Below are 19,005 nucleotides of genomic sequence, written 5' to 3' on the forward strand. Positions count from 1 at the left end.
GAGCCCACAATCTCGCCCATCACCACCCACACATTTACAAGCCTTATTTAAATAATAACAATATAGTATGTATGTGTAAAACCCTTGGCTCCCATTAGATACTATGAATGAAGGCTTTTCTTGCAGACTTCTTGAGGACATTGTTTAGGGAGGGGACCGTTTGCAGAGCAGGGAAAGGGCCACCTGTCCAACACATTGCAACCTGGGAATCCCACTTCTTCTGTCCCCAGCTCCTGTGTTCGGAGAGGTCCTTTTTCTTTGCTCCGTATTATTCCTCAGCCTTACCACCTAGCTTGATGGTGCTCAGCCGTTTTTCAAGATTCATTTCCAGCCTCAAGCCACCCGTGGCACTTGGGTTACCTCCCTCTTAGGCTCCTAGAGGCCCCGTGTGACTCCTAGACCCTGTGGGTGCATCAGGAAGGAAGCTGAGAGTGGAGGAAGTCTTGTGTCTCATTGGCTTGTTCTGAGTCCACCCTGCCCAAATTCAGCAGAGTCCGAAACGGGGGTGGGTGGGCTGACTCGATGGGGTTCAGAAGCTGGACCGCGTGTGTGGATCATGTTGATCATGCACTGAGTGTGCAACTCCATTTTGTAAGTGAGAAGAGCAAGGCCTAGAGAGGTTAAGTAACCGGTCTAACTGAGTAGCAAATGGGAGACCCCCAAATTCAAGTGTTTGCACAGTGCGGTGTCTCTCCCCGGGTGCCAGCAGAGGGCAGTGTGGAGGCGCCGCTGTGCTGTTTTCCTCTGCACTTCCCCCGAGTGCCACGAGAGGGCGGTATGGAAACGCCACGCTATTCTGTCTGGCCAGGCACTTGGGTTCCAGGTCCAGCTGACTGCCTTTGTCCCCTCCTTTAGGAGATCTCCCCTGACCAGCTGAGCCTGGAGGACCTCCTAGAGATGACAGATGAGCAGGTGTGCGAGACGGTAGAGAAGTACGGCGCCAACCGGGAGGAGTGTGCCCGGCTCAACGCCTCCCTGTCCTGTCTCAGGAATGTGCACACAGCAGGTGAGCAGCCCAGGAGGTCAGGATTGTCCACGGTCCTTCAGGCTTTCTGTGCAGGTCAGCACATAAAAGAGTGGACCCTGGAAAGCCAGCTCAGGAGTAGAGATGGCTGTGAGATTTGGAAGTAGGCGGGGTTTGAGTGCCACCCTGCAGAGGATGGCTCACTGTGGGTCCTGGAGTATTAGGGTCTTGATGTGGGAATCTTGGGAGGCCAGGGTCCTTCCTCCGTCAGACACTGGGAAGTGGTCTTGCGTCCTGAGTAGCAGCTCTGCTTAGTATGCGAAAACACTGTGCATTCTTTGTAACAGAAATCAGGTTGTAATTGCCCGGGTTCTGGGCTCCAGGGACCTACAGTTGTCGTTTTACTGTATTTTCTGGAGCAATCCTGCCATGCCTACCGGTATATACTCCTCTTTCCTCCTTCCTCCTTCTTCCTCCTCCTCCTTCCTCCTCCTCCCTCCTCCTCTTCCCTCCTCCTCCTTCTTCCTCCTCCCTCCTCCTCCCTCTCCTCCTTCCTTCTCTCTCTCTCTCTCTCTCTCTCTCTCTCTCTCTCTCTCTCTCTCTCTCATTTTTTTTCCCCATAGCACCGGTAAGATTATTTAGACATATTACTTTAAAATTCTTTTTCTTCTGTGGCTTTGCTTTATTAATAATTTACAATCTAAATTTGTCATCGTTTTTCCTGGATCGTTCCAATTAATCGCTCAAAAACTGTGATGCGGGGCCGGGGATGTGGCTCAGTGAGCTGGTGGAGGGTTTGCGGAGCGGCTCCGCGCTTGATCCCCCCGCGCCTTGTCAATGAGGTGTGGTGGTGCACGACGACTCTTAACTCCTGCATTTGGGAGTCGGAAAGAGAGGACTGGGAGTTTAAGATCATGCTTGGTTACACGGAGAGTTTGAAGCCAGTGTGGGATACGGAGACCCTGTCTCAAGAGAAAAAAGACGAAAACCCACCGAGTTTATTAGCGGGGCATTAACGGTAGGCGGCTGAAACTTGCCTGTCTTCGCTCCGGGCTCCTGGGCTCCCTGCACACTGTTGCAAAAACCAGCCCCGCTGTTTCAGTTCTCACCACAAGGTGGCGCCGCCGACCACAGGTCTGGCACAACACGGCGGCTGTTAATGCTTAACTCTGGTTAGAAAACATGCAACCAGCAATTATGGTTTACGGAGTGACTGCTAATATGCCAGGAGGGTGGAGGACCCGCCAGTGGACCAGACCGGTGTGCAGGCCTGAGGACCTCCGCTCCATCTTAAGGACCCATGTTAAGAAAAAGCCAGTTGTGGGGCGTGGGCTTTAGACAGGTGGGTCCCTGCGGCGTGCTGGTCAGCCAGCCTGGCCCACTCGGCCAGTTCCAGCTGAGTGAGAGATACGGCCTCAGACAACAACAAAACAAAAACCCGAAGTGGGTGGTGCCAAAGGAATTGGCGGTTGTCAACGCTGGTCTCTCCATGAGTGTGCAGACATGTACACGTGTACCCCCCGCCCCAAATTGCACCAATTCACGATGTGAGCCCAGGAATACCTTCCTGCCCAGCACACGTGCTTCCTTCTCCTCTGTGGCTGTGTTCTAACAGCGCGCTCTGTACCCGGTCTCCTGTTCTGAAGCCTTCACGTATCTCCCATAATCCTCCAGTCCTGAGCACTGCCGTCTCTGTCGGGTGGGAGTGTCTGTAGGGTGGGAGCACCTGTAGAGTGGGCTCACGGGAGTGGCATCCCGGGTGGAGATGTTCACTCCGATGATGGATGTTGCTTTACCGCTTTGGAAAGTTCCCTCCAGATTGGTGGTTTCTTAGCTCTCCGAGGGACAGTTTCATCAGCTTCTTGTGCATGTTTTTTATTTATTTATTTATTTATTTATTTTTTGGTTTTTTTCAAGACAGGGTTTCTCTGTGTAGCTTTGCGCCTTTCCTGGTACTCGTTTTGGAGACCAGGTTGGCCTCGAACTCACAGAGATCCACCTGCCTCTGCCTCCCGAGTGCTGGGATTAAAGGCGTGCACCACCACCGCCCGGCCTCTTGTGCATGTTTTTTTTTTTTTTTTTTTTTTTTGGTTTTTCGAGACAGGGTTTCTCTGTGTAGCTTTGCGCCTTTCCTGGAACTCACTTGGTAGCCCAGGCTGGCCTCGAACTCACAGAGATCCGCCTGGCTCTGCCTCCCGAGTGCTGGGATTAAAGGCGTGCGCCACCACCACCCGGCGTTGTGCATGTTTTTGATCCAGCTGTGCTGGAACAGCTCTGGTTTATACTGCACCCTCACGGCCCCTCCCCTCCAATGTATGCGCACGCACGCGCGCGAACACACACACACACACACACACACACACACACACACACACACACACGTGTAGAACGCATTCTGCACACAGCCGAGGCGTGTTTCCTGATACAGGACCCAGCCTGGCAGGCATGGCAGGGAGAAAGATACTTTAGATTCATTGCTATTGTATCTGTAGTGTTGTCTCCACTTGTAGACGTGTGGTGCTGGCGACTGGACCCAGAACCTTGACCCTGCTAGGCAAGTGCTCTACCACAGAGTCGCATCCTAACTGTATGCCCTGCCCTCTATCAAATGCTGGCCATGGTCTGCCACTCATGCATGTCACTTAGGGGTGGTGAGCTGTGGCCTGAAAAGATAACAATCTGTGCGTTGAAAGGATAGCTGAGGGGCCTCTTTCAGAGGGTCTTGCGGGCTGGGGATTTATAGCTCAGTGGTAGAGCGCTTGCCTAGCAAGCGCAAGGCCCTGGGTTCGGTCCTCAGCTCCGGGAAGGAAAAAAAAAAAAAAAGAGTGTCACAGAGGGTCTTGCTTTGAGTGTGAGCACCCACATGGCAACTTACAACTGCCTGTAACTCCAGCTCCAGGGGATCGATGTCCTCTTCTGGCCTCTGTGGGTTCCTTCAGATATGAAGCATAAAGTCATACACACATATATACATATATAGAGAGAGACAGACAGATAGACATGTGCATGCATATCTTTGCATGCACACAAAATACACATTTTACACCTTTAGTCCCAGCATTTGAGAGGATGAGGCAGGTGGATCTCTGAGTTTGAGGCCAGCCTGGTCTACATAGCAAGTTCAGGGTAGTCAGGGCTACATATGAGCTCCTGTCTCAAAAAAATTAAACTAGCTGGGCAGTGGTGGCGCATGCCTTTAATCCTAGCACTCGGGAGGCAGAGGCAGGCAGATCTCTGTGAGTTCGAGGTCAGCCCAGTCTACAAATCCAATTCCAGGACAGCCAGAACTACATAGAGAAACCATGTCTCAGAGGGGAAAAAAAAAACCAAACAAACCAAACCAAATCAAACCAAAACAAAAAAACCCTTCAAACTAAACCAACCAAACAACAAAATTAATATTTTTTTAAAAAATATTTATTTAATATGCATTGGTGTTTTGCCAGCATGCATGTCTGTGTGAGGGTATTGGATCCCCTGGAACTAGAGTTACAGACAGTTGTGAGCTGCCATATGGGTGCTGGGAATTGAACCCGGGTCCTCTGGAAGAGCAGCCAGTGCTCTTAACCTCTGAACCATCTCTCCAGCCCCTAAAATTAATCTTAAAAAAAGAAAAAAAACCACCAATGTAGTTCATGCTGCTGGCTCCATCTCAGGTACTTCTGAAGTTCCCATGGCAACAGCGTGCTATGTCCCGCTTCTGAGTTGCCTTCTGGACAGCATGGGGTATGAGCTGTTCTGCCCAGTTCTTGTGGCATGTGGGGCCAAGGTGGCTGCCACTCAGACCTCCTGGGGGAACAATGGCGACCAGCTCTGAGTTTCCTCACTACTGCCTCCCTTCTGTGATATCCACAGGTAGCTATGTTACCACATCGTATTTTTTGCCTTTCATTGGGTGCCTCTCCTCCACAGGCTTGTGTCCTACCTCTGTTTGCTCTGTGCTCCCAGGGTGAAGGTTAATATCTGGTACCCAAGGTTGGGGATTTAGCTCAGTGGTAGAGTGCTTGCCTAGCAAGCGCAAGGCCCTGGGTTCGGTCCTCAGCTCTGGAAAAAAAAAATCTGGTACCCAGTAAGAGTTTAATAAATAATTTGAATACCCTCTTCCCCATGCCTGGCCCATGAAAATCTAGCAGTGGCTTGAAGCATGTATCTCTCCAGGGACTGAGGATGTCTAATGATTTGACTTCTACATGGACTGTGTTCTCACTTTCCTTTCAAGCCCTAAAATGTATATTTTAGATTTATTTATTTGTGTGTATGTGTATGTATGGTATATGCACATCTCTCTCTCTCTCTCTGTGTGTGTGTGTGTGTGTGTGTGTGTGTGTGTGTGTGCGCGCGCATACATCTGTGTGGCGCACAGAGCTCAGAAGGACATGCCAAGTGTATTCCTCCATCATTCTCTACCGGATTCTCTGAGGCAAGGTCTTTCTGAACCTGGGACTCATGCTTCTCCACTAGGAGGCAGCAAGTTCCAGCAATCCACCTGTCTCTGCCCTCCCCAGGGCTGGGGTTCTAGGCATGTGCCAGACGCCTGGGTTGTTACCTGTGAGCTGGGATCTGAAGTCCACTCAGCACTCTCCCGAGCCATCTCTGCAGACCAGAAAAACTCGATGAGCTGCTAATCCTGCAGCATCCCAGATGAAGTCTGGGTGTCCCATCTCACACTTGCCGCTCTGCCCAGAGCTCCCGGCCCCTCCCCATTCATATCCTCAGACCCAAAGCCTGGCTTTCCCAGAGGCTCCTCCTGGACCCCACAAACTGAGCTGACCCCTGACTCTTGACCCCTAAGGATGTCACAGACATTCATCGACTCCCAAGGACTGTACCATAGAGTTCCTCTCCACCTCTCCTACCTCTTCTCGCCCTAGTCTTGTCCTGGTGAATTTTACCCCAGCCACAGTGGACTCCTTGGTTTCTTCCCCTTAGCACGGCTGACTCGATTCTGCCTCGAGGCTCCTGCCCCTCAGGGAATGAATGGACACATCTGTCAGCATGCCCCATGGCTACTGTTTTCTGGTCTGCCACCCTCACTGGAGCAGGACCCTCCTGGAGGCACATCTGCTGCCCTTGGTCCTCAGCATCCTGACCAGGTTGAATTAAAACTGCAAGCGAGGGCCGCGCGCGGTGCCTGCCGTAGTTCTCCACCAGGGGGCAGCAGCGAGCCAGCCACCACGGTTCCTTCCTGTTTTCAACGCTCTCCTGCCTTCAAAAACTGTAATTAGTTTCTTGAAGCTTCTCTGTCTCCCCCGCCGGACTCTTCCCCTCCCAGTGACTGCAAAGCCCCAGAGGGAGCAGTCTGGATCCTCTGCTCGCTTCTCCCGCTGGGGGGATCAGCCCCGGGCCTGAAACTGAAGGAGGATCACTCTTTGAACAAGCAAGGGGTCCCCAAGCCAGGGCCGCTTAACCCGGTAGATCTGGGGCGCCCGACGCCCCAACATTCCAGAACTCGTTGGATAGCACTAGCTGCTGCCGCATAACCCATGCTGTTTGCCCTGCGGAGATGTGTGCTGAGCGGTCGGGAAGGGGGTGGTGGTTAGGTTTGGGGTGGGGCGAGGACTGAGCAGGGGCCGTTAGGGCAGCAGCAGGCACAGTGCGTGGTGTGACCGGATGGCGGTTGTGTGTAGTAGGAAAAGCGGAGCAGGCCACGGGGGCGGCAGGACCTTTGGAATGCGTGGTGACTGTCACGTGGGCAGGGGGACAAGGTGTGCCACCAGCCACCTCGCTCTCTCCCTTTCTAACCTCTTATTCCTTTAATTTTTTTTTAATTGTTGTAATAGGGTCTTAAGTAGCCCAGGTTGTCCTCAAACTTACTGTGTAGCTCAGGCTGATCCTCCTGTCTCCACGTCCCAGGTGCTGAGGCTGCAGACATGTATCCACACCTGGCTTAGTAGCCTGCTTGCTTTCTTTTATCTGTCCGTCCATCTGTCTGTCTGTCTGTGTCTGTCTATGTGTATGTATTTCTTTCTTGCGCCCCTGGGGACCGAACTGAGGCCTTGAGTAGGCTGGACTAGAGCTGTAGGTATAGCAGGAGCTCCACCACGGGCTCCTCGGTCTCAGTCCTTCATCATTTCCTGGGAGTGCAGAACTTAGAATCGGGTACACTTGACTTCGGATTCTGCCGTGGCTTTGGGCCTGGCTGCCGTGATTCTGAGCTGAGTAATTCGAGTGCAGGAGAGATGATGGGCATGTCCACACCGTGCTTGTGGTGAGGGTGATGTGAGATGATGCAGGCAGAGCACAGGGCCTGCTCTGAGCTAGGCATGTGATGCTCTAGTGAGCCCCTAATGCCTGTGTAGTTTTATCACCATCACGTCGTCACACCCACTCCTGTGCTAACATCACCATCACTGCCACCACCATCACCACCATCATCATCACCACCACCACCACCATCACCATTACCCACCACCACCACCACCACCACCATCATCACCAACACCACCACCACCATCATCATCATCATCATCACCATCACCACCATCATCATCATCACCACCATCACCATCATCACCACCACCACATCTGCTCTTCCTCTGCCTTCCACTGACTTCTCTTCATTTCCCACACTTGTTTCTTTTTTCTCAGGGGGCCCCCGGTTGTCCATTCCTGCGACTGTAACAAAATACCTTATGCTGGTGGTTTATAGTGAACAGAAGTGTGTCACCTGGAGCCCTAGAGACTGGGACATTCACCGTCAGTGCTTTGTGGAGAGGGTCAGCTCCTCACAGATGACACCTTCTGTGTGCCACCCGACCCAAGGGCCAGGCAGCCCCCAAGGCCTCCTTTCCCAGGATACGAAGGTCTTGTTCACTGCCTGCCTTTCCCTTCCTCCCTACGTGGACTGAGAGCTCACTCTGAGGAGCCTGTCTGACCTCCGCGGCTGGCGGCTTTCCTCAGGGACCCAGGCTGGAGCCGACTTAATATAAGTGACTCTTCTGGCAGTTAGGGGGACAGGCGGGCTCCTGTGGTGGGAGGGAGGGTGGGGAACCCCAGGCATGCTAAAGGTTGGTCAGAGTTACTGGGGGTGAGTGGTTGGTGCCCACTGGACAGAGGCCACTGCAAAGGGCTCGCTCTGAATGGTTGCCAGTCACGTGACTTCAGACAGCCGTGGTAGCTGTAGCATAGAGCAGTGGTCCAGAGTAAGGTGAGACACTGGACGTCCTTCACGAGGCCAGGGGTCCACGCGGGGAGAGGGTCGGAGCAGGGTGCTGGTCCCCAGGTCTTTGCTGGTCTGTTTGGTCCCTGGGCCCCTCCTGAGTATGGGGTGGGGAGAGAGCTGGCAGCCGGGAGCAGGAAGCAGCGAGGCCCTGAAATAGACCAGCCTCAGATGCTCCGTGGCTTCTCACCAGTTGGGCTTTGAATGAGACCCCCGAAGCTGCCTGCAGCGCCACCAACTCCCTTTGACGAGAACAAAGTGGGTCTTGATTGCTCTATTGTGTGACTTGCTTCTGACTTGGGGAAAGCTGGGGGAAGAACAGCTCCCTTCCCAGAGATGCTCACAGGGACCGGCGTGTGCCAGCGTGATGCTACGTCCCTCTTCCCATGGCCTGCTCTCGGGGGTCCCTCCCATGCCTGGAGCACCCCTCAGGATACATGTGCATGGAGACAGAAGCCTGCCCCGGATGCCCTCTGTTCCCGTGGCTCGTCCACTCACCCTGTAACGACCCACAGGACTTCTTCTGCCTCATCAGTGCTGGGGACCAGGGTCCCAATGATAGGGAGCCTTTGTCCCTGGGGACCCGTGTTCCTAAACTGTCCAGTAATGCAGCCTCTAGGCTCCTCCATTAAGAGAAGTTTCAGTTAGAGACTGTTTCTTCATCTCCATTGACCCATTGCCACAGTGGCTAGTGAGTACCTTTTTGGCCCAGTACACTTCCAGAACTTTCCTTGCGTTGAAGAGAGTTTGCGTGTGTGTGTGTGTGTGTGTGTGTGTGTGTGTGTGCGCGCGCGCGCGCGCTCACATGTATATGCATATGTATGTACACATATATGTGGAAGCAGAAGACAGCCTCAAATGTCATGCCTCACACGCCCATCTGCCTTATTTTGAGACAGGTTCTCTAATTGGACGATGGTGTGCCAATTTGACTGGGCTAGTTGGCCAGGGAGCCACGGGGATCCACCTGTCTCTGCCTCCCAGTGCTGGTATTACACATGTGGACTTAAAAATATTTATTTAGGCCAGGCGTTGGTGGCGCACGCCTTTAATCCCAGCACTCGGGAGGCAGAGCCAGGCGGATCTCTGTGAGTTCGAGGCCAGCCTGGACTACCAAGTGAGTTCCAGGAAAGGCACAAAGCTACACAGAGAAACCCTGTCTCGAAAACCAAAAAAAAAAAAAAAAAAAAAAACTTAGTTATTTTTCATGCGTATGGGTATTTTGTCTGCACAGGTCTGTGCACATTGTGCATGCAGTACCTGTGGAGGCCAGAGGAGGGCGTCAGATCCTGGAACTGGAGTTACAGACAGTTGTGCTAGGAATCATACCCTGGTCCCCTGGAAGAGCAGCCAGTGCTCAACTCCTGAGCAGGCCTCCAGCTTCATGTGAGGACTTTTTTTTAAAATTTTTTCATTTATTTTATACTTTTTGTTTTTTTGAGACAGGGTTTCTCTGTATACCCCTGGCTGTCCTGGAACTCACTGTGTAGACCAGGCTGGCCATGAACTCACAGGGATCCATCCAGCTGCCTCAGCCTCCTGAGTTCTGGGATTAAAGGTGTACGCCGATATGCCTGGCATGTGAAGACTTTTAAAGTCTTTGGGTTTCCAAGGCAAGCACATTCCCAACCGTGGCATTTCCTTAGTTTTATTTTAGATGGTTCTGTTGGCCAGATGTTTGGGAGAAACCACAAATAATATCAGATGGAGATGAATTTTCTGAGGAAAGTTCATGTGGCCTGAACTGATGGTGACCAGGAGCCTCCAATGAGCAGTCCTTGCCTCTGAGTCCCATGCAGAACATCTGGCCTGAGGTCGTCACTGTGAGGACCTTTTGTAAGGTGTTGGGACAGACGGGTGGGGAAGGTACATAGGGTCAGCACCTCAGGGTCATGCCTTCTATTGTTCCAAGTGCAGGTGGCCCTCTATGCCATGGTGGCCACTGCTTCATCCCGGCTAACGCCGACCTAGAATATCTTTCACCCTGGCCGACACCAACCTAGACTATCCTTCACCCTGGCCAACGCCGACCTAGACTATCCTTCACCCTGGCCAACGCTGACCTAGACTATCCTTCACCCTGGCCAACGCCAACCTAGAATATCCTTCACCCTGGCCAATGCTGACCTAGACTATCCTTCACCCTGGCCAACGCTGACCTAGACTATCCTTCACCCTGGCCAACGCCAACCTAGACTATCCTTCACCCTGGCCAACGCCGACCTAGACTATCCTTCACCCTGGCCAATGCTAACTTAGAATATCCTTCACCCTGGCCAATGCTGACCTAGAATATCCTTCACCCTGGCCAACGCCAACCTAGAATATCCTTCACCCTGGCCAATGCTAACTTAGAATATCCTTCACCCTGGCCAATGCTAACTTAGAATATCCTTCACCCTGGCCAATGCCGACCTAGAATAGTGCAGAGACAAGGGTTCTAGAAACCCACTCCCACCAGGATCCAGGAGTCAGGTTGATCCAGAGCTGGGAGGTTATCCCCGGGGCATTGGCTGAGGAGAACTCCCATGACAGTGGCTATGTCAGGAAGTGGGAAGTGTGGAAGAAGCTTCTGGAAGGGCAGGACTCCATTCTGTTCTACAGAACCCCGAATCAAAGATGGAAGGAGCGTGCTCTAGGCAAGTCAAGTCCGTCCTCCTCCATCGCCCGGCTGCTCGTTGTCATCCTCAGCTGTGGAATTGGGGTATAAATGGGGTGGTTAAGGCCAAACATTTAGCTCCCCAAGTGACAAATGGATGCTCAGCACACCCCAGGCCCTGGTTATCTTTCTGAAGTTTCCAAGTTTGCCTCTCTGTCTCCTGCCTCCTCCCTCACCTGAATGGGAACACGGATTGTTACCTATGAAGTTTGGGCCTGTAGGGGGACAGAATATTTCTTCCTAGCCTACATCTGTAGCTGGGATTCATAATCAAACTGGTGACCCATTCTGCCCAGGGCTCCGCCCGCCTTCCACATCTGGCTACTCGCACCTCCTTGTAGGTCAGTCATGCGTTGGTCCCTGTCTCTTGCTCATCTGTTGCTTTGAAGATGCAGCCATCAGAGGCTTCCCTGGAAGTGTCTTGTGGGATCAAGGCACCTGCCACCCACTGCTGGTACCAGTATTTATGTCCCCAGCACCTGGGAAATAATGGTAGAGGAGCCCAGTGTACAACTGACAATGACCTAGTGCCACATGGTTGGAAGGACAGAGGTCTTTGAGGACCGTGAGTTAGCCCTAAGCAGAAGCTTATGTCTTAGAATAAGTCTGTGTTCCTGGCTGCTGACCCTGTTCCCTAATGGCTTCAGTCACCTGTTACAAGCCCCCTGGGCTTCCTCCTTGAGCTGGGTCTGCCCTAGGACCTTCACACGGGTCATTCTTTCAGCTTGGAATATGCTGTCCGGGTCCTCCCCTGGCTGGGTCTTTTTTTTTTTTTTTTAAAAATCTCAGCTCAAAGTCTCCTTCTTAGGGAGCTCTGCCCTCATCTCAGGAGGTTTCTGCCTTGTTACCCAGTACTGTTTTTGTTTGATGTGGGTCAAGCCCCAGGCTGGACCATCAACCATAGCACTGGCTGGCTCCCAGAGTCCTCATAACACCCACATGGACTCCAGTGGAGCTTTCTATTTCCATGTAAAGAAATGAGGCTCAGAGAGGTTCATTCTTTGCCTGGGGTCACACAGCAGCTGAGTGCCCAAAGTGGCTTGAACTCAGGTCTGTCTGACTTGAGACAAGGTTCTTAGGTAACAGAGCAATGGGAATGGCTTTCCCTTAACCCTGACTGATCCCCGTGTCTCTCACTTGCTGGGGTGGAATAACTTAGTCCAAGAGATAAAAGGAAGCAATTAGAAGGCCATGTGCCAGTTCCAGATGACAGGACCGGCAAGGCTACCAGCCCTGGTACCACCTACAGGTCGGGGGACAGACCCAGCTTCCAGGTCACAGGGAGAGAAAACCTCTCTGTAGGTGGGCAGGGGAGCACTTCCCTTTTCCAGCTTCTGGACATCCTGGCCTTGGTCTGAGAGAGGATGGGGCCTGCCTAGAGGACCTGATGAGCTGGGGGTGTGGCTCAGTGACAGAGCACTTGCAGGGCATGTACGAGAAAGACCCTGGGTTCTGTTCCCAGCTCTGCGAAGATAAGTAAGTTAAGCAATAAATCGCAGCAGATGTGTGTGGCAGGGAGCAGGGGAAAAATGGCGTTGCTTTGGAATGCAATATTTTTGCAGTCACCTAGGGGGGCTGTAGCTGGCTTCAGCTCTTCACTGTTGAAGTCCTGCCTCAGGTGGCCTTGAACTTCATTCCATTGTTTTCTAGATAACCAGTTTACAGTCAGGTATGTGGAAATGTCCAGGCTATTTGGGGAAGGAAAAATTAAAACATTCCAATATGGTATGGAACCAAATTTGTACCCTCATTTGCATGTCATTAGCATATAATGATTTATTCATTTTTATTTCATGTGCTTTGGTATTTTGCCTGCATGTATGTCTGAATAAAGGTGTCAGATTCCCAGAAACTGGAGCTACAGGCAGTTGTGAGCTGCCTTGTGGGTGCTGGGAATTGAACCCAGGTCCTCTGGAAGAGCAGGCGGTATTCTTAACCACCGAACTATCTCTCCAGCCCCCAAAGATTTTTATTTATTTTATGTATATGGTACTTTGTCTGCATGTATGTCTGCACACCAGAAGAGGGCATCAGATCCCGTTATAGATGGCTGTAGCCACCATGTGGGTGCTGGGAATTGAACCCAGGTCCTCTGGAAGAGCAGCCAGTGCTTCTTACCCCCTGAGCCCTCTCCCCAGCTCATTAACATTTAAAACATGGCCACTAAGGAGAGAGTCAGAAGGAGGATGTGGCTAGTTAGGCGCTGTTCTGGGATCAGGGAAGTTATTATTTCCCTCCTGCTCATCTTCATTTCCTCTCTTCCTGGGCAACACCCAAGAGGCTGTGCGGCTTCCACAGAGGTTTGAAGGGAAGGAACCCTCCTCCTTTTGGTTTGTGGATGTGCTCTCTGCCTCCTGTGATCTGTTTCTCCCAGCATAACTTTCAGGGTTTCACTCCTGGAGCAAACCCCCTGTTCGTACCCCTCCCTGGCCTGCATTCCCCAAAGCCAACTTTATCACGCTTGGCAACTCCTGACGATGCCTCAGGACGTAGCAGCTTAAATGCCACCACTCCCAGGCAGCTTCCTGGATGGCACCTGCTCCAGCCCTCAAAGACGCTGTCTTGTATCTGTTTGATACATAGATCTTCCACTTTAGACAGCGCTGTGGGATGGTCTTTCTGTATGCTGTGAATATATGTTGCTACCATTGGTTAATAAAGAAGTTGCTTTGACCTATGGTAAGACTGGAGACAGCCATGTGGGAAATCCAAGAGATACAGGGAGAAGAAAGTCGGGGTAGGGGGAGACACTGAGCGCTGCTGGGGGAGCAAGACGTAATAGAACACAGGTAAAGCCATGAGACATGTGGCGATGCATAGATCAATAGAAATGGGTTAATTTAAGATTAAAGAGCGAGTTAGCAGTAAGCCTGAGCCATAGACCAAACAGTTTGTAATTAATACAAGCCTCTGTGTGTTTACTTGGGGCCCGAGCAGCTGCAGGACACAGGAAAACTTCTGTCTACAAGACAGTAAATCTGGATACTAGGCCCATCCTGCAACAGCAAAAAACAAAACAAAAACAAAAACAAAAATCAACCAAACAAAAAAAAAAACCCAAAAAACAAAACAAAACAAAACAAAAAACCGCAAACCAAACCAAACAAAAACAGTAACAATGTTAGAAGCCTGTGTGTGGCGTGCTTTCCCAAGGTGATTTTGAAGGTGATTTCACTTAATTTTATCCTGCTTTATATTCTCTTTTTATATAAGAGGACCAAGGCATAGGGAGGTGGTACACGTCACCCCAGGTCACTCAGCAATCCCTTCATTTTTCTACAAACTAATGTAGGAACAAAAATATTCAATAAACTAACAAGCCAGTGGGCTGACCCGATTCCACCATGGATCCTCCTCCTGGAGGGGCAGAGGGAGGTAGGAGGTATTTGCATGCTTTTTCCTGGGAAAGAAGTGAGGAGAAACCTTTGCCGCCTGCGTGTGGGTGGTGGGAGACATGAGGATGATGAGTAGGTGAGAGCATTCTCTCCGCTGGCCCATCCTTGCCCGCCATTGCCTTTTTAAAATAAAGTTTTATTAGCACATTGCCACGCCAATTTGTTTGCTTGTTGTCTAAGGCTAGCTTTTTGTTTTTGTTTTCAAGACAGGGCCTCTATTGTAGCCCAGGCTATCCTCTAACTCTCAATCCTCCTGCCTCAGCATTCTGAGTGCTGGGACCACAGGCATGGGCCCACAGGTCTGGCTACTATGTTTTAACACTTAACCGCAGAAATGTGTGGTGTGGCAGAGATTGTACCCACAAAGCCTGAGATATTTACTATCTGGCACTTTAGAGGAAACATTTGTTAACCTTAAAAAAAACTCAGTGTGCGAGAAAAAAAGTGTTAAATAAACCACACACGGCTCTAAAACAGGAGAGGTTGGGGGGGATGTGGAGAAGAACTTCCTTTAGGGGGAGGGACCTAGGGAGGTGTTGATGGAAAGAACTCTGTGGGCTGTGGTGTGTAGACTGTTTATGCGCACACGGTGCAGTGCTTGTGTGGAGCTGGCATTCATGCAGAACTTAGGATAGCTAAATGCCCAGGGAAGGCAGAGATGTGGGGCATGACCAGAGAGTCTTTAACTAACTTGTCCTGGGTAACACAGCTGGCACCAAATAGAGGGCTGCGTAAATCCCATCCTATCTTAGCTAGGGTTTCTATTGCTGCGACGGAACACCACGACCGTAAAGCAAGTTGGGGAGGAAAGTGTTTATCTGGCTCATACGTCCACATTGCTGTTCATCACTGAAGGAAGTCAGGACAGGAACTCAGACAGGCAGGAAGCTGGAGGCAGGAGCTGATGCAGAGGCCATGGAGGGGTGCTGCTTACTGGCTTGTTCCTCATGGCTTGTTCAGCCTGCTTTCTTATAGAACCCAGGGCCACCAGCCCAGGGATGGCCCCACCCACCATGGATTGGGCCATCATCAATCACTAATTAAGAAAATGCCACATAGACTTGGGTACAGCCCGATCTTATGGAGATATTTTCTCCATGGAGGTTCCTTCTTAAATGACTCTAGCGTGTATCAAGTTCACATAAAACTAACCAGCACACACCTCAAACTAGCCAGCACACACCTCAAACTAGCCAGCACACACCCCAAACTAGTCAGCACACACCCCCAAGCAGGTGCCTCCATGAAGCAGTTGTCTATGGCTCTTGAGACAGAGTTCTCTAATGTGTCAGCTCTAGAGTGTCAGGACACAGATGCCATGTGAACAGAACTTCCTGAATGTCATCCCAACTTGAGAGTCCCTGGTTTTCCTTGGGCAAACGTATGCTGCATCTCAAAGGGATTTTGGAATGTGGGGCCACCTCACACCCCCAAAGGAAGTCTGAAACTACCTCTCCCTCCCAGCCCCAGAGAGAAGCTGTTAGGTTATGTTGGCACACAGGGGTTTGTGGGGGGGGGGGTACCTCCTATCCCTGCACCAGCCCTGCCCTTGGGATCAGGGCTCCGTGTAGTGCAATCATTCGATCCTTTTCTTTCTTCTGAGTTTTTGTTTTGCTCCGCTCTGTCTGTCACTTTGTGGAGAAGAAATGCTTGGCTCTGTAACCTGATTCCAGGCCAACCTGTGACGTGCCTGAGACCGTCAGGTGTTGCTTCTTGAGTGGTACCATCCAAAGACCTTGTGCCCACATCATCGCGGTGAGCCGGAGAACTGAGTGGCAGGCCTGTATTTTTGCTTTAAGCCCTAGCGGGGTCAAATAGCTCCTTGGCCTCAGACTTTCTTCAGTGTATTTGCTAGGACATCCCACCGAGGTGCCTTGTGATGGGTGCAGTACCGTGTGTGGCCACCAGGGAGCGCCATCTAACAACCTTCCTTTCCCCTGGAAGCAATGCACCAGTGTATGCAAACTGGGACCTGGGTTGAATCTTCTGAAATGGGGGGAAACTGAGTCCTAGAGTGTGGGGAGGAAGGTTGGATCCAGACACAGCAGGAAATGAGTGTGGGTGTAATTCACAGACAGAGCTTCCTGGCTGGCAGGCTGACACCCAGAAGTGGGCTGTGCAATTTGGTCTCTTCCTGGCTGGCTTTGGTCTGTGGATATCTGAGCAGGTTCACGGCTTCTGCCAACTGTGGTCCGCTCAGAAGGGACCTTCCTGTCACTTACCTCCTCTCAGAATCTTGCCATCCAGGCTCCCATGTCTGTCTCCCTACTCTGCTCTCAACGGCCAATTAAACGGTGATGAAGAAGCACCCTCTCCCAGGGAGTGGAAGCAGGCAGGGAGGAATCTACAATCCGAGCAGGGGCTTGTTTCTCTTGGGAGACATCTGGCAAGGGCCGAGGGTGGGATTTGGGGCTAGCTCCATCTGTGGAGAAGCCTTCTCTGAGTCTGTCAGCTAGCGCTATTAGGGAGAGAAGCCACAAGCCCCGGCTTCCGTGCCGATCGGCATCTTAGCCTGTAACGTGGGGCCTGGCGTGGAGACTAAAACAGAAACCCAAAATAAGCAGAGGGAACAGATGTACGAGCGCATGCAGATGTAGGCACAGACACCACAGACCCAGTTTGGCAGAGGCAAGGGGCCTGGCGGCTTCTTTCACCTACCCTGGCCAGCCAACGGCTCTGTTGCGGTGTATGGGGGTAGGGTGCGGGGTGGTGGTGGTGGTGGTGGTGGGGGTGGCGGGGGTGGTGGGGGTGGGTTCTGAGCCTGGACTGTATAGTCCTGGCCTCCTGCTGGCCCAGCTACTTCTAGGGCACATGGAGGGGGTTCAGTCTTTGCAAGGAGCATAATCCCCTGTAAGCCCGCAGTGTGGTCGTGAGGGGCCGATGAGGCAGTGTGGGCTCAGTCATGGGGCTGGCCCACCACCTGAGCAGGACCTTTGCTGGGGTCTTCAGGCTGTAAATGACACACCTGAAGAAACTGGGCTGACAGAGTTTCTTCTCTGTGCCTTGTCACCCCCAGGGCTGTGTCTGCACAGCATGCCTGGGGCGGGTTTCTAGAAGGCAGTTCTGTCTGGGGCCAGGCAGTCCTGTGAACTTACTGAAGCGATTTCCCTGGATGGAGGGGGCACACTTGAGCCCCTCTAGTGTTCGAGAGCAGAAGAAAACGTCTGAACCACCGCTTTCTTGTAACGTAGCCGAGAAGCGGAAGAAGTCGCCCATGGCCTGTCACAGAGACTGTATTTATATCCCCAAAGTGAATGTGTTTGCAGCCCAGAGGACTTGAAGGCTGGGGACTGTCAACTCATACATAACAGGGTCCTTCCTTAATAGAAATTGTTCTGGGGGCTGCTGGTGGGGCGTTGTAGTCAGGACTCAGTATCAGGACGATCTGTTAGCTGGGAGAGCTGGGCGGGATGTGTTCCTCACATTTTGGGTAGCCTTGAAACCGTCTCACTCACGGTATCTACCCGTTGCTGGTACCTGGGAGTCTGTGAAACTGTGAGGGGAGCTGGGTTGTGCACATTTACGGCTCCAGCAGAGTCCATCCCTCACCCTTGGTCCTGTCAATCAAAAGTGGCTCCAAGTGCTCCGTGATGAACAGCAGGCCCGTCAGGCTTGGGAGTCCTGGATTCCATCCTCGGTGCCAGGAAATGAATGAGGAAATAGATAAACACCTCCCAGCATCACGGGCACTTCTTGGTGAAGACGGCTGTGGCTGGGACCACAGACGGACTTCTCCTAAGAGCTGTGGGGTTACCACAGCTGTGGGAACGATGCCGGCAACCCGGGAGATGAGAGATGAGGCCAGATGGAAGCCAGGAGGTTCCGCAGGGGCCGAGACTCTGTAAGAGGCACAGAAAACTGTAACTGAGTTGGTGGTGTGAGGCTTGTGATGGCCAAGGTCTGGTTTTCCCAGGGAACCACAGCCCAATTAACGGGAAGCAGATGAAGGCTGGGAAGTTCGATGCACCTCTCTCCCACACACATGCATGTACATGTGTATACACTTGTGGACATGTACACACACACACACACACACGCACACACACACACACACACACACACACACACGGGGAGACACTCGGACACAGAACCAGTCACACACCATCTCCCTCTCTTCCCTGGGGCCATGTTAAACCTTCAATCAGGTTTGAAGGTAAACATCCCCCTGGTGGCCCCGGAAAGGAGCCAGAGGCGGGGCCAGGGTGATGGGAACCTGTCCAGGCCTCTGGCTCCCTGTTTTTGGTAACTTATGATACACTTGAAGATAGGATGGAGACCTTGAAACCCTGTGGTCACCTCGGATGGGAATAAACACACCCTGGATCAGGGCCTCCAACTCCGCTTTGAGCAGTCTCTGTCACTCACACGGAGGCTGGATCACTTCCTCACATTTTCTTTGGATGCTTTGACCCTCAGAAATGAACTACTTTGGGCCATAGCTCCTCTCCACTTGGCTCAGCACAGTGTGTTACGGTGGTCGTCAACACAGTGATTATTAATGTAATGAAAAATAGCAAGCTGATCATTTATCAATGTCACTATTAATCTCTTCGTAGACTAGGGAGGCCCAGGGCTTGGGGGAGCCCAGAACAGGGATCCTCCCAGGTCCTGTCAATTTTCAGGCATTTCCTGGGTCCTGAGGGGGAGGGTGATACCCTGTTCAGCCTTCCTTTCTGCTTCCAGGCTTCACAATTTCCTTTAATGCATGCATCAGATGCCAAGTTACAAATGTGCTCAGCATTCTTTTTCTTGGCATCACGGCTTAGAAACATTTTTAATACCTTCTTGGACCATGTTGGGTTGTAAAAGCCTGTAGACTGAGAGATGG

The 19,005-nt window shown here is 51.8% G+C and overlaps 1 protein-coding gene across 2 annotated transcripts in view; it reads left to right on the forward strand.

Moving 5' to 3' along the window:
- The window catches only part of Ksr2 (kinase suppressor of ras 2), a 379,014-nt gene that overhangs the window by 92,105 nt on the left and 267,904 nt on the right, over nt 1-19,005 (forward strand). For both annotated transcript variants that reach the window (XM_052755170.1, XM_052755169.1), the window contains exon 3: nt 856-1,006. In XM_052755170.1, the coding sequence (XP_052611130.1) occupies nt 856-1,006 (151 nt within the window). The remainder of the gene's footprint in view (nt 1-855; nt 1,007-19,005) is intronic.

The sequence above is a fragment of the Peromyscus californicus genome, unplaced genomic scaffold (assembly GCF_007827085.1).
Source record: "Peromyscus californicus insignis strain IS unplaced genomic scaffold, ASM782708v3 Scaffold_2__1_contigs__length_46816999, whole genome shotgun sequence".
Lineage (NCBI taxonomy): Eukaryota > Metazoa > Chordata > Mammalia > Rodentia > Cricetidae > Peromyscus > Peromyscus californicus.